This window comes from Oculina patagonica, chromosome 8, assembly GCF_052425735.1.
Source record: "Oculina patagonica isolate OP01 chromosome 8, crgOcupat, whole genome shotgun sequence".
In the NCBI taxonomy this organism is placed as follows: Eukaryota; Metazoa; Cnidaria; class Anthozoa; order Scleractinia; family Oculinidae; genus Oculina; species Oculina patagonica.
In genome coordinates this window covers 30,420,956-30,436,862 of record NC_135765.1, presented here as the reverse complement: position 1 = coordinate 30,436,862, position 15,907 = coordinate 30,420,956, and the positions used below count along the sequence as shown (strand labels likewise).

The 15,907-nt window shown below is 37.2% G+C and overlaps 2 protein-coding genes across 2 annotated transcripts; one reads left to right on the top strand and one right to left on the bottom strand.

The window, feature by feature from the left end:
• Positions 1 to 61: 61 nt before the first annotated feature.
• On the bottom strand, positions 62 to 10,374 carry LOC144662305 (uncharacterized). The gene is made up of 4 exons (XM_078523089.1): positions 10,266 to 10,374; positions 4,302 to 4,428; positions 1,889 to 1,994; positions 62 to 469 (listed from the first exon to the last, which is right to left on the bottom strand). The coding sequence occupies exons 2-4, from the start codon at positions 4,398 to 4,400 to the stop codon at positions 222 to 224; spliced, it is 453 nt and encodes a 150-aa protein (XP_078379215.1). The 5' UTR covers positions 4,401 to 4,428; positions 10,266 to 10,374; the 3' UTR covers positions 62 to 221.
• On the top strand, positions 8,969 to 15,604 carry LOC144662303 (uncharacterized). The gene is made up of 4 exons (XM_078523087.1): positions 8,969 to 9,129; positions 11,739 to 11,828; positions 12,745 to 12,865; positions 14,654 to 15,604. Exons 1-4 carry the CDS (start codon positions 9,067 to 9,069, stop codon positions 15,313 to 15,315), a joined length of 936 nt encoding a protein of 311 aa, XP_078379213.1. The 5' UTR covers positions 8,969 to 9,066; the 3' UTR covers positions 15,316 to 15,604.
• The last annotated feature ends 303 nt before the right edge of the window (positions 15,605 to 15,907 follow it).

Sequence of the window (15,907 nt, the reverse complement as noted above, 5' to 3'; positions counted from 1 at the left end):
CCCACTTTCTCAACTAATCAGAAGTAAAACCAAAACCAATCGTGACTCGCTCGCGCACGTTTTCCTGGGCTTCATGCTGGCTACATGTATTTGCTTCGAGTTTCGATAGGTTCACTGGATTGCCTATGCCCTTTTCGGACTGGCCAGAGTTATTACTTTGGTTTTGGTTTTACGACACTCAATCGAAAATCGCTCTAATGCAATACCAGAGCAAACGCGAATTACTTTCGACACTTAAGTGGAAATCGCTCTAAACGTTCAGATTTTGGTAGCACTGACACTATTTCTAAACCGCTTCCTGTAGCAGTGAGCTTACTTGGAGATATATGACAGCCTCCTGCACAGCGATGAAGCTTAACAAAGCTCGGCATATAAAAGCTGCTCCAGTCTGCTGGCTCAGGCACCTGCACGATGCTAGGGTAGGGCTGGCAATACATCATATCCAGTTTAACGACTTTTCCGTCTTCCTCTATACCACAAAAATAAATTACAGGTGTAATAAAGAGAAAAGAGGTCAATTAAACTATTTCATGAGCCGGGCTGGCCCGGTTAGCCGGGCTGGCTCGGTTTGCCGAGATGACTTTCAGCCCGATATTACATGAGCCCGGTTAGCCGGGCTGGCCCGGTTCGCCGAGATGACTTTCAGCCCGGTTCTAGCACGAATGATCTTGATCACCTTTTTCCGGCATTTTGGTGGTTAAATTTTTTGCACTTATGCAACTGGATGGGTTACTTTACCTCTACATCCTATTTAGAAGGGGGGCATTTGTTTTTTCGTCGGATATTGTGCTCAGAAGAGAAATTTAATGCTGGCCCGGTGAACGCGATTACATGGAAAATTTTCAGCCCGGCTAGCCGAGATCACGGTATCGCCATGCCGGGATCTCGGCTAACAGGGCTGCCCCGGTTGTCATGTAATCGCGAAGTTGATTTTTGTTGCGTTTAACAGACGTTCCGAGATCTCGCCAAACCGAGCCAGCCCGGCTACCCCCCCCCCCCCCCCCCCAACAGAACTGTCACTCTCCCCCGCTTTCCGAGCTTTGATCATGCGAAGATCCGTAAACAGAGCTAGACTGAAAGCCCTAAAAAGGAGTTACATCAAGTGGATTTCGCCGATTTTTGGTCTAAACTTCATCTAAGGAAGATATAAGTTTAATTTGTGGATAGAAATCAAACTTCGGCCATATCGATTTTTTTTTGAAGATATGCGGAAACAACTTGAAAAGGTTTGCATCAATTTTTCAAACTGCAATCCATTCCTAGCCATCCGCAGCCAAAGACGCTTGTTAATAGTTTCAGTCCTCTTATGTAGTAATTTTTAATAAAAATAGATGATTATTTTTAGGTTAGCGAGAAGCGAGACAAGGAAAAAAAGCTGCGCAATTACTTATCTCTCTCTCAAATTGTGCGAAAAAGGAGAGAGCCTCCTACTTGCAGTCTTGCGGTCTAGCCTTAATAGCGTTAAAACACTTAATAGGTACATGATAAGTGGTGACTTGGATTAAAGTGAAAATAAGTAGAGAAGTGGTCTTCTCCACTCCAGGTCTTCTCTTGCGACCACTTCTCCACTTATTTTCACTTTCATCCAAGTCACCATTTATCATGTATTCGATCACATTTATCATTTGAACACATTTGAGCCTTGCAGTTGGCAGGACATGTGTCACATAAGAACCCAGTATATGACCTCGCTCACCATGAGTCCCCCATAGCTCAGTGGTTAGAGCGTCCAACCGGTATTCTGGAAGGTCATGGGTTCGACTCCCGTTAGGGAACTCGGAAAATCTTTTTTCCGAGTATTTGACTTGCGACCACTTCTCCACTTATTTTCACTTAATAGGTACTGTTTGTATATTTTGTGGAAAGCTGTGAAACATTTTCTACTCACTCTGTTTTCCCGAGCGACTGTCGTCCTGAATTCGTTCGTTTTTGTGATGCCATTTCACGGAACCTGTTTCCCTCTCTCGTGTAGCTTCTGTGATGTCATCAATGCGCTAAATGTAAAAGAAATGTTACCGTGTAAAATCAGCAAAATCGTTTCATTTCCAGAAAGCTCGAGATAGAAGACTAAATAATAAATTAATACCTAGTTCACTGCAGCTAAGGCCATCCCCTTCTTTCGTTTATCGTCGTATGTGTTTTCTGATTTTGGGTCGGGCGGTCGGAATTAAAAAAAAAAACAAACAAAAAAAGTGGATAAGGAGTCTGGAACTAGGAGGCCCGGTACCTCAGCATAATATTTGTGGAGCCTGGAGACAAGAAGACATGGTTACAAAGTCAACATGGCGGCAATGGAGGAAGGAAAAATCGACGTTGTGGTTAAACTCAAACGAGAACAGCGTAAAAAGGATGAACCATTATTTAAAATAATGTATCATTGCCTTCATTACCTTTTGTATAACTTTTTTTTTTGAAAACGCGAAAATCTGGGTCGTTCGGACGACGCCAAACAGAGAAAAAAAGGGGATGGCCTAAACATGTCCAGTTAAAATAAAACGGACAGGTTCCATGCCCACCTTCAGGTCTCTATTCAAACAAAAAATGGCGACCTCGCATGGAACAGTTATGCTGTTAACACAGACAACCAATCCAGAAGATACTGATAAGAAATTAAATGTCGAAAGGCGAATGCAGGATCGCAAATGTTAGAGCTGCAAAATTACATGTTCTCGCAAAAACAAAGTACACGTTTCCAGTGATAATTTATTTTTCAAACATAGTAATTGAACTGTTTTCCTTTTACAGAAAAAATTTGATCGCTACACTCAAATTACGAGGAAAAAGTGATAGGTCACCATACTCGTTTACGAGAAAGCGACGATTTATTTCTCTCGTGGCCTCAGCCGCATAGAAAAAAGCCGCCATTCTGTTTGTGTGCGCGCGCTAATTACGCGAAAAATTATGCGCAGCAAGGGCAATGACCACATTGCCGCAACTGAATGTTACGTTAAAAGTAATCTCGTACCCAGATCTTCTCAACCCTACTACACGTGGTAAGTAGACATCTGGGTACGAGATAAACGTTTGAAGTTGACCAGTGTAACATCGATTAAAATACGATTTTTTTAAAAAAAAAATCTCCGTCAAAATTGTCGCCCGAAACATCACCGTTTTTTTTCTCCAGATGGTGACAGTAGAAAGATATGCTAAAATTGTGTTGAATTGACACTCCGTAAAAGCACTCAAGCCATCCTCTCTTTTGAGCACAGGGGGAGGGGGTTCCCTTCTAAGCCCCCTCCCCCCCTCCGCATTGTTAAATGCTAAGCCAATAAAGTTACTATATGTTTTGGAGATCTCCTCACGTTATATTTTTTATTGTAAGTTATTAAACAGAAGTAAATAAATAAAACAGTCTCGCACATTGTATTTTGTCTACAAGTTGATTTAAAATTTTAAAGACAAACCCGCCCCCTGCTATATAACAAGGCCCCCTTTTTATACTGCCCCCTCCTGCCCCGGTCACGAAAAGCAATTAGTCCCCGTTAGCCCCTGAGGGCTTGCTAGAGCTTTTAAGGCATAAGGTTCTTAATATTGTCATTTCTGACAACCACATTAAAGACTTGTTATTCCAGCTGTGAAATTAATATTTCAGTAACTCTTTCATTTATTTTCTTCAAAACAGAAGTTTAATGAATGTAAAACAGTTTTGTTTTCTTTCAGTCTAAATGTGTGGGTGTCATTGTGTAAAATTAAAATAAATAAAAAAGATAGTTGTGGAATGAGCCGCTAAAACCAAACCGACTTGAGATAATGTGAAAAAGATTAAAATTTTAACTTGGATAGGATATATGTCATATGTAGTTACAAAAATATTCCATATTTTTATCGTATTGGCCAGCAAATTTGTTAAACTGCTTGAATCATTTTGGGAAATTTTTTACAGCTGAAAATAGGTTGTGGTTTTGTAGGCGGTTTATGATTAAAAATAGCACGCAAAGATATAATCGACTGGACCCTTCAAGTCTAATCCATTACGACAATTCTTTGAGAGAAGGCATAAAATACATAAAAATTATCCTCAATTGATGGTTTACAGTTTAATTCATGTTTACAGGGGTCGTCACAGTTAGTAAACTTTGACAATAAAAGTAAATTCCTCTAAAATTTGTTGTTTGACGATCGAGATTAAAATTAACAGCATTTCAACCTCTCGTTGACGTTTCAACTTTTAAACCTCATCGAGATATCTTGTTTTGCACATGGCTGTTAAAAAGGGTTATTTTGACCTTACGAAGGGCCTTGACTTTTCACGAAAAGTAAGAATAGTCGATATCCACTAACGGAACTACTTTTTTTCTTACCTTCAAAAAATCACGCAAAGAAATCACCTTTGGCTTGACTCGCAAAGATACTGCGATTGACAAAAACACGAAGTGCCATGTTATAATGATTGCCTTCATTGTTCTGTTTCACGTCGTTGTGTTGAAGCTAAAAGTTCAATATATAATGGTTATATTAACAATGACATGTGGTCAGCCTAATAAGACAGCTGCCCAGCTGGCTTTGACAGGAAGAGTTAATTATACTAAATTAGCATAATTATGTTTTTTATTAGTTTCACATTAGGACCTCTAAGTATTTTGAAATTGTACATGAATAAAAATTTAAAACTTGGTTGCCTTAAAATTCCTTACATTTTTTTTTTTTGTAGAACGTAGCTCAATCAGTGTACACCTCTTTATTCCATTCCTTCAGAAATTCACCTGTCATCAATTTGAGTCTAAATACGTGGGTGTAAAATATACGCAAGGCATGATAATTAACATAGATCAAGGCAAGGGATATGTTATTTAGCAGTAGACTTGCTCCGAGTCACTCGTTTTTTCTTTGGGACTATAGAGTTACTTCAATAAATCGCTTCAGTGCAACAAAGTAATATAAAATCGCGCATTGAAAACCACTTGGAATAAATCAGCGAAGCGCACTGAATCAGAGCGGGAGAAGTCTTCTCATGCTTTCTCCCGCCTTGACTTAATCCACGATCAGCCACCATTTTGATTTTTTAGCCCGCGAGAGCCCTCCGTTTCCAGCGGTTCCCTGCGAATCAAACCAGCGACTACAGCAATACCTAATATATGGTAGCTATGAAATAACTCGCTTATAAACCTGTAAAAACGCTGAAACAACACCAAAAACGTCGATACAAAAATATAAACTTCATCATTATAGCTTTAATATCAATTTTCTATATTACGTCGCGTCGGTTTAAATTAACCACGCAATGGTTTTAATTATTTTAAAACTTCATATGTTCACAAAGACTTTCAATACATGTCATAAATGACGGCGTTAGTCTGATCGTTTTCTTTTGCGAAAGACCTATTTAAATTAAAGACCTATTGAAAAGACCTATTGAAATAAAACAAAGAAAACTCAAATCGAGGTTATAAAGGGATGAAACAAGTCGCTAAATATGCTTCAAGTCAGAGTTTTGATATATCAAAATTGAACTATTAGAAGCATATAACAAATTGACAGTTTCGTGTCGAAATCTTCTAAATAGAACTTTCTTCCATTCGTAGCTGGTAACTTTGAAGAAAAATTAGCAGTGAGAAATGTAAATACTGATCAATTAACAAGACTGTTTCTAGACGAAAAGGAATCTTTTTCAGTTAGTTTATTTTTTTTATTTTTAGTGGAATATACGAAAATTATCGCTGTTAAAGTTTTATGAATTTACTAGCTCATTTGAAGCCAAACTAAACAGTTTTACAAAAGTTTTCTGGTAAACCTGCACGTTACCGAAAAATTTTATTAATTCCCTTTGCTCACCCACTAAAAAGGAATTCTCACTCGACCACAAAATTCACACAAGTGACACCCTTATCAATACTGTTAAAATTATCCCACGGTTTGGCACAATAGCACCTGGATTCTATTTCAACTAAAAGAGTGGGCTTTTAAAAAATCCCCATGTCTATTTCCATGTTTGCTCAAAAGCCTGTGTTATGGGTTGTAATGAAGGGACTAACTATTTAGCACTCAGATGATGTCGTGAGACAATAGCGAGACGCCTCACGACATATTTATACCACGTAACAATCAGTTCATGCAGTGAACTACTAAACAGCACTGCGGTTAGCCTATAGCTAACTAGCGCTCCAGTTAGTCTGAATAGCACTTCGGTTAGCATTAATAGCGTTCGGTTAGCCTAACTAACACTCTGGTTTGCCTGAATAGCACTCCAGTTAGCCTACTTTAGCTTGTGTTGTTTGCAGTTACCTTTTATAATAGGGTTAGGATTTCTATCTAAAAAAATCAGGAGAAACCTAAAGAAATCTGGTCGTCGGTGGCTTAGTGGAGATCATTTCCGGTCGGCATGGCGAACCGGGCTCAAATCCTCTTGGTATCGACTTTTTTAACTTAAAAATTTAAGTGTGATTTATACCTCGTGTATGAAAAAATAAGAAATCCCACGACATCAACTGAGCGTTAAATGGTCACTACCGTGTAATGAACAGACTACGAGGATTCTCGTACCCAGAACCCATGTATTATTAGTCGCGTGGTGTGCGAAACGAAGAAGAAACAGTTAGGCGCCCACTCAGTGTTTGAGATTTATGGATTTAGAAATTGCTCACTTAAAAATACAAACTCATTTTAGAAAGTGTGTTTGACAAAGTGCCTTATCGGAAATTTTTTTTATCTAAAAAAAACTCTAGCGGTTTTCTTTTACCTACAACGTGGCTCTTGGATCATTCCCAGTCTTAAAACGTAACGTCAAGGCATTTTTTAAAGACGTGCTTGTAACTTGTATATTCACCTAAAAAAAAATAATTTTAATGTTTCTAAATTTTTTGGAATATTTTTTAATCCAGTTAATGCGAAAGTGTTTGATTTTTTTTTTCAGTTCCTGAAATTTTCGCTACACTGAAATTGTAATTATAATTATATACACTAACTTTCTCTTCCCTTAGCTATCTCAGACCGTACCCTACCCAGAAACTGCTTCAGTTTGCGTAAAAGTTTTAGAAGGGCTCCCGATTCCCAGCGTTGTTTAATCGTTCCTTAATTTCTCAGAAGTTAAATAACAACGTGATCACAAACCCACAATCGCTTCCAGTCACTTCGATCGCCTACGATCGTCTCGGTATTTGAAAACGATCAATGCGATAGAAACGATCGGGGTGATCATATGAGGATCAACCTTAACGCTTCTTTTACACAATCTTTCTCGAAACAGTTGTTTACAAAGCATGTTCATCTTGTTGGAAATAGACAATGAAGCGCAATAAAATGAGACATTCGGGCGATGGAGAAAGAACCATTTTAAGGAAAGAAGTATTTCTTAATTGGTCGTAAGTTAATTATTAAATGATTATATTAATTTAAATGATCAAAGAGAACTAGAAGTATCCACATCGTAAAATCTTGCTTTTATCAATCCGCGACCTGCCGAAGACGTGGATCTTTTATAGGGGGTCGTACAGTCTGCAAAGTGCCTTATGTTGTTCTTCCTAGGCCGCCGTCAGAATTACTTAATAAATAGTATAAATACAAATGGTACCCACAAGCCGACACTAAAAAGTGGCTTAAACCACCTAACCATCAATAGAACAGAAGGCATTTTTAGAATCACTCTTTCTCAGACTTGGAGTGAGTTTTCAGTCGCGTAAGAAGTAAAAGAAAATTGCAGCGCATTTTTTAATGGTATGAGCAAGAACTTCAAAGATGTATCACTTAATTAACATCTAGAAATGTTTTAGAAGGTAATCAGTCGTACGGAAATATGAAAAGAAATTTTGGTATTGAAATCGGAACAAATCAGGGAAACATATTATTTATTATAAGTATCTTCTTTACGAATTTGATATAAAGGATGCCGGTTTACAGAATGTTTTAGAATAATTTGGTATTATTTTTCTTCCCGAAGCACTTTGAAGTTCGGCTGATTTTATTATAGTTTAAGATTTTAAGAAAGAAACTACACAAAAATATTTAAATTATTATAAAATTTCATTTAAAAAAAATAAAAACTTTCGAAGACAATGTGTTATTTCAAATGTTTACCAATGAACAAACTCTATAAAAAGACATTTTAACAAGGGCAGATTTTAACAATCTTAGACGTGATTTCCTTCCCATTTAATGTTTACATTTCAATTAAAGACCATTAAAAGACAGAGGCAGTGTCCACTTAAAGTCCTTAAAAAAACTCTTTGAAGCACGCGACGGAGTATGGAGAGTTCCCAGGGACATTTTATGTTGACGTAATAAACTTGTTTTCTTGTCAAATAAAACGTGTTAATTCTTAAAAACACTTACATCCTATACATGTGATTGCAAAATAATATAGATTATAACAAATATTACCTACTATCAATTTTCAGATATCGTTTGTTTCAAATCTTGGTGTCCTCAAATAGCTGTAAAGATTTGTCTTCCTTTTCTTTTCGTTTAAAGATGTCCGTGATTTTACTTTTGACAAACACTTTAGTACTTTCAGTGAGTTGCATTAGATTTTTGATTGCATAAAATTTGGGTAGTTTAGATTTGTAAGTTACTGTAACACGAAAAGTAAACAGTTTTAGTTAAACAGTTTCCTAGCTTTAAGTAGTTAAGTGGTTACTTCCATTCCGTATTTGTGTTAATAAACAATTTGAGGAACAAACTGTGTTCCCTTTAATAGGGTTTGTGTTACAAGTATCGGTTATCAAACAAAGTTAAAACTAAATCAGCACGGATTTTTTTTTGGAAAACGGCAAGATACTGCATCAAAGAAAATTAAACGGGTAGAAAATTAACCCTTACTTTAAAATGCCCAATGCTTTTTTGTAGTCACCTAATTTGCCTTTCACTGTGTTTAAAACACATTTTTTGTTTAGGATTCGTACGACAGACTTTTAAGTACCCCTGGAAACCGACATCATTCTTTTAAGTGACCAATGTCATAAGACGTACTAACTGACGTCAGAACTGTAAAAGCCAGTTTAGTATCAATTTCTCTTTGCATGTATAAAGTAGAATGTTTGTGTCCTTTGATTTACTTTGTTTTAAACCGCTCTAGCTTGGGATTTTCTGACTAGAAGTTCGCATCGACCTGAGCCCCGCAGCGGTGTTTAAAGCATGTTAAAATTCGTGTTTTGCGCTACATTTTTCTTCCACGCATATACATCAGGTTTCTATCAGGTAAGATAAAATAATTATTAACTGACAATTTGCACAGTACGATCCCCCACTTTTCAAAGTTGAACAAACTATATTTTTATCAGTTAAAGATTTCTTTTGCATCCAATTGCAAATTCCATGCCCAAAAGCGACCCAAAAAGATATGAAACTTTTTTAGACCATTATGGTAAAATTAGAAATTAAATTGTTAAAACGCTTAACATATTCATTTTTTATTCTGTTGTAAAATTCATGAAATCGTGCTTTTGTATATTAAAGCAATGTATTTTACTGAAAATATCATTTCCATAAATTATGTTTGGTAAAAATAATAATATCCGTAATATTCATATAGAAATAATGCCAATAATTTTGTCTCAGGTAATTGCATGATCAAATCGTTGCACTCGTTTGTCAGGCAGGGGGTTGAGTTGAAAATAGTTAAGGTGTAGAGAATATATATTTGACCTGAAAAATAACTAAACACATCAAGGGCAACATTTTCTATTTGCTCTGAACTTTGCATGTAAAAATAAGTTATATTTTCTAGCTAGTAGCTCGGGGCCAACCATTTTTCCAAAAAATGATAATTAAATAAAACAACTTTGACTTATCGTGGCATTTCAATGAGGCACTTTCTGCATAAAAATTATGATTGAATAAGGTGAAATATCAGATCAGAAACAAGACTGAATACTTATTAACAAAAGCGCAAAAAACTTGCTACTTTTGAAAATTATCCTGCGCATAAGTTAGGTATTTCGTAATCGTGAAACGTTGAAAGCCCTTATATCTAATAAGCAATAATATCGAAAGTGAAATATCCTAAAAAAATCCTAACAGCCTATATATATGTGCAAAGTCCTACTCTATGGAAGCTGGCTTAAAGTAATTACTACATAAACACGTTTAGTAAGAGATTTTTGAACGGACAAAACAAAAATTGTATATATATTTGTTTAAGTTATCTTTTTAACTACTCATGTTTTATCCTGTACAGGAATAAAAATATTTTTTAGGAGTACATGAATCAAAATTGTCGGTGACTTTTTATGTAAAATATTACCAACTATGTTGTCATTTTCAGTTGAGAGTTTAGCCATTCAACTCTTGCAACAGGCTAAATTTGAGAATGTTTTAACAAATTTAAAACCTACCTTTATTTATTTGCCAACATGACCCTTTCACATTTGTACAGAGCAGAAGATAGACAACTTTTCCAGTGCGCCGTACCAATATAACACGAAATATTGAGCCTCTGTAATGTTTTTTGCTTGTCTTGTTATTTATGACTATGAATAATTTCTTGTTATTAAGACATTTTGATTGGTAACATCAATGTATCTATGCCCACAAAAATTTTAAAATATCACTTGAGTGGCAAATAGAGCATAGCGCATCAGCTTTTACACGTTATAGCTTTCTCAGCATAAGTATGAGAATATACTTCTAGGTAATATTTTTTGCTCAATCTTTAAACCTACGTGAAACATTTATTTCAGACCTTTCCGTTTATGTAGACTTTTTGCCAGTTTATGACGTGACGTGCGCTGTAATACGCTTGTTCAAAACATTAGTGAGTTCAACGGTTTCCTTGACAACAGGCATTACCGCAAGAACTTAAAAAAAAATTCTTAAAATTATTGCGCGTAGGAACTGGTTACAAGTCTGTCGAATTCGTACCCAGGATTTTCTCGGTGTTTAAATTCAAGATGGATGCTTCTGACTGTCATATAAAATTTTTAACTAATCAAAAAGACCTAGGTTCATGTGCACAGGCCGCTGGCGCATTTCGCAAAACTAAAAGCCAGGGGGGGGGGGGGATTCTCTTACACAAGCTATATAGGTATGAACGACCATAAAGGGTGTGATTTTTGAGCCTTATTGGCCTGAATAGGGTAAAGAGTTTGAACGTTTGGTCTAAAATAAGGTGTGGCTTGCGCACTCTGCCAGCAAATAGGTAAAACTCTTACAGAAACTACAGTAGAACCTCGGTAACTCGAACTCTAAAGGAAAACGAAAAACAGTTCGAGAAAGCGGGGTTTCGAGTTATCGGGGTCGATTGAATATTCAATTTGCCATGTTAATAATTGACAGTTTACTGATTTTTTAGCACTTCTGTATACAGTAGAGTATAAATTAAACTTATCTCGTCAGGAACTTTCACACGATCGTACATTTTTATGGTAAGAGTGGAAAATGACTGTCAGATACGTGATTTTTTCGTTGCTCTAATTAAAATTAAATTGCTGTTGTGTTCGGTTTGGTGTTTAAATCCGATTAGACGGCAAGAAAAGCTAATGGGATATTTCAATAGGCATCTCTGGCGAGCTGCAAGAACCAGAATTCGAGTTGTCGGGGTAAGTTTGACCCCAATTTTGATCAAGGGGAACGAAATTTAGTTCGAGTTAGTGGGGTTGCTCGAGTTATCCGAGTTCGAGTTAACCGAGTCATTAAAAATGACTGAAAAGTGGGTTCAAATCCAAGAGAAATGGAAGTTAGTTCGAGTTAGCGGGGTTGTTCGAGTTATCCGAGTTCGAGTTACCGGGGTTCTACTGTACTGGGGAATGGCCTTAAATGCTCTGAAATAGGACCCAACAAAAAGTTTCAAATTGATATTTTATTTGCAGAAGTCTTGGCTTGATGACATCGACGGACCAAATTTCCTGAGAGGAGCCGAGCAGCAAATCCAAAACGACAAGGAGCTGGACACCAGTAATGTAAGTCCACTGCTCTGCAGCAATCAACTTATAAATTATTTTTACAAGATTAATTCATTATCAAGTTGTCAAGTAGTGAGAAGATTGCAAGGCGCGTATGGCCTTCAGGAAACATTCGGAAATCTTCAAAATATGCTAAGACCGAACTGGGTACAGGTCAGTTCCACCTAGCTTAAGGCGCGTTTTTTTATTCACAATTCTGGAATGAGAATGGCCAGAATGTAAAATGCGCGCGTTTTTCTATTCCGCTTTCCTATTCCGGAATGGACAGAACGCCATTAGCTGCCATTCCGTACATTCTGCTCCCTGGGGCAGAATGAACAGAATGTTGCAAATGAAAATCCAAAATGGCGGACGGCATAGCCCGTGATTCGAGGGATGTGTCTCCTCTCCTTTGTGAATAGCACTGTCAGATCATTCAGCAAATTCATATCATTCTCCATACTTTCTTCCTCCTCTTTATTAAGTAGAAAATATCTGCGATAATGACTGCAATGGCAGCCTCTTCGTCGGTCGCCACATCTGTTACGCAATGTTTCCTTGAGCCAGGACCGCGCATATCATCTCGACAACATAGGCGTTTTTAATTGCAGGCATTTCGAATTATTCCTAGCATTCTGTACCAATCATTCTTATACCAGAATTGTGGGGAAAAACGCGCCCTATTGAGCAGCCAGCTTCAATTCAACCGTAGCAGTTTTAGGGAGTTACGAAAATGCAGCTGTAGAAAGCATGTTTTAGCATTTTAGGAGCAACGTTTTCCATTTTTAAGCAACTTTTGAGGGTTTTTTATTTTTTAAGCAAAATTTTAGTACTTTCGAAATCCAAAGAAAGGAAGAAAGCAGAGACTCTCTGCAATTGGCCCTAACACCTTATTATTAATAGCCTAATTTTTGTCCTTGTTTAATGTTTGTAGGACTTACCTAGCGATTTAAAAAGAGTCGCGAGTGATGAAATTATAACCACAGCCTCAGCGGTGGACGAATCAATAATTTGCCACGTGGCTGCACATCCCAACGGGACTAAAACAACCAAATGTAGGTACAATACTTGGCTTTACACTAAAAGCTAAGCTAGTTTCAAGTAAGCACTTGACTCAAGTGCACTTGAAAATCTCAAGTCGCATTTTACAAAACCTGGTTTCACCCTTGAAGACAAAGTATACCTTATTATAGGAATATAACGAAGCATTTTAACAACGCTAACAAAATGTACGCGTAATAAAATTAACGCGAATTCGGTCGAAAATTTATCTTTACATGCATTTAATTAACGCGAATTTGCGTGTGGTGTGTGCTTACATGCAGTTAATTAACGCGCAAATTTGTTGCGTAGTTATTTTTATAGCAACCTGTACTATTCAAAAGTCAAAACAACAACGTCCAACAACGGAATTTAAGGTTCAATTCTGAGAAACCATATACACGACAAAGAAATTTAAACAGACCAAATTGTGACTAATATAATTATTCAATGAATGGGTCCAGGGATTGAATACATCCCGTCCTGGCGCTTTCCACTGCCTCTGTTATTCCTGCAGCTATGACGGAGAAGTAGATGTTGCTTAAACATAACTTACCCGGAAATTAAGGTGTCATAAAATAACAATGCTGTAAAATAGAGTGATTTTAATTAACAATGACGTAAATTAAGGTACATGAAATTAACGCGAATTTTTGAAATTTGCGTTAATTACATGTGTCGTTAATTTTCTATAATAAGGTATTACTTGATGGTACAAACTTTCAATCAACTTCAGAATCGTGACAAGTGCGTTCTTAAGTGTGGTGTAGATCATACTTGGCGGCGTACTTCGGCTTCTTTGAACTACGAACGTTTCCATGGTCACCAAGTAAAGTTCAAGTAAATACGTTTTACCCCTTAAAAAGTAGGTTCCAAGTGCACTTAGATTATACTCACAAGCTCTAGTGTAAGGCCAAGTAATGTCTTAACAGTCACGTAAACAATGGTTTTTGCTTAACATAAAAGCTCTATCAAACCCGTGGGGTTTTATGTTAAGCAAAAACCATTGTTTACGTGATTGTACACAAATGTGTTTTAGTTTATAAATGTCTGCATAACTTAGTTCCGTATTTAAGTAACTATTTCATTAGGAACTACAATGTACATGGCTACAACACTCGAAGGAAGACTGACCTCCATCTACTAAACCAAAGCTTAGCCTTGGCAAGCGTACTTTTAGATTTTCTGGCTCAGCCCTTTTTAACTCACTACCTTTAAAAATTCAACAAGCTGTATCTCTCTCCTCTTTTAAAAATCTTGTTAAAGCCCACTTTTTTTCATAGCTCCTAATTTTTGATATTTATTTTTTTTATATACCGGTTCATGCTTTTAATTCGTTTTAGTTTTTAAACTCTTTTTATATAACTATTTTAATTACTAAACATTAGCTTTTAACTCTATTTTTATAACTATTTTAAACAATTAGATATTTTACATTTTTAGAAATTGTATTTAGCAGGGCCCTTCTGGAGACCAGCCACTGTGCTGAATGGGCCACCCTGCATAAATAAAGTTTTACCTTACCTTACCTTACCTTACCTTACCTTCCCCCCCACCTTACCTTACCTTACCTTACCTTACCTTACCTTACCTTACCTTACCTTACCTTACCTTACCTTACCTTACCTTACCTTATTTAAGGACATTAAGAGGGGCATGGAGGGGGCTTTATGGGGAGGGGGTTATTTGAGACCGAGGGCTTATTTAAAATCAAATATCAATGAGAGTACATATACAAGAACTAAAAGGGATTTTTTAATGTTTTAATGCTTATTTACTTCATGTTTGGTTTTCTTGTCCAGGGGATACAAACAAGGCCACCAATCCCGTATGGCAAAAGTCCCATGAGTTTGTTTGTCACCAGCCGTTTCCCACCATGGTTAAGTTAGATAGGCCATTAGGCGTTACTTACTTGCCGGCTACGGTGCTGCTTCACCGCTGTGTGGGTTACTGTTCTTCCCAAGACCTTCAGAACTGTACAGTCGTGGGGCAAGAAGAGGTTGTGCTGACAGTGTTGGGGGCGTCAGGAAGCAGTCACTACTTCAAAAATATCACAGTCTACAATCACACCCAATGTGGCTGCGCCTGCATGAAACGCAAGTCTGACTGCAACGTAACAATCCACGACTACGACTCGGACTCTTGCAGCTGCAAGTGTAAAAAGGCCTTAATCAACTCGTGCAACCCCGCCATACAGAACTGGGACAGCACCAAGTGCGAGTGCGTGTGCAAGAGCGCCGCGAAGATTTGCGACCAAACTACAAATCACGAATGGAATAAAGATATCTGCGACTGTGACTGCAAGCAAAAGGTGAAAGATCGCTGCGTGCGCAAGAATAAGGTGCTTAACAAAAGCAAGTGTGAATGTGAGTGTCCGACGCCCTTGCCAACATGCGCTCAAGGTTTCACGTTTCTGAAGTACAACTGCACCTGTGTGCAGGACACTTCCGTGATTACTAAATGAAGGTCTATCAAGGAAGCTGTTTAAATTGAATCGGTGATGGGAATAAGGTGTTTATTAAAGGTGTAGGATACAGTATTAATTGTATTTCATTAAATATGTAGTAAAAGTATCATTTTGATTAGTTTCCAGATTTGTTTGAAGCTATATCGATTATTAACAGAGGTATCGACGCGTGTAATCGCTCATTCTCTCATTGATTTATTGAAACGTACACGTACTGTTAATTGAAATTAAGTTATTATTTAAAATGACTGTAAATTGTAGAAATGAAATAAAGGTGCGACCTTCACCGGTATTTATTTATTTAGTGAAAGCGTAAGTCTATTTTAAAGAATGCACAAAAATTCTGAAAAAGAAGCTCCTGTCAAATTATGCGAATCAAAGACGAAACATTACGTTTTAGCTCACTGAACGACGAATACAGTAAAAACCCACGAGTAAGAACCTGCATTTTCCCAAGTCAGCCTAAACAGGTTCTTACATAAATGGTGATTAGCTAGGGCTTTCCACAAGTTGCTCGGCAACTTTTTGGCAACTTTTCATGTTTCGAGCAACTTTTTCCCCTTCGAGCAACTTTTTTCCTCTCGAGCAA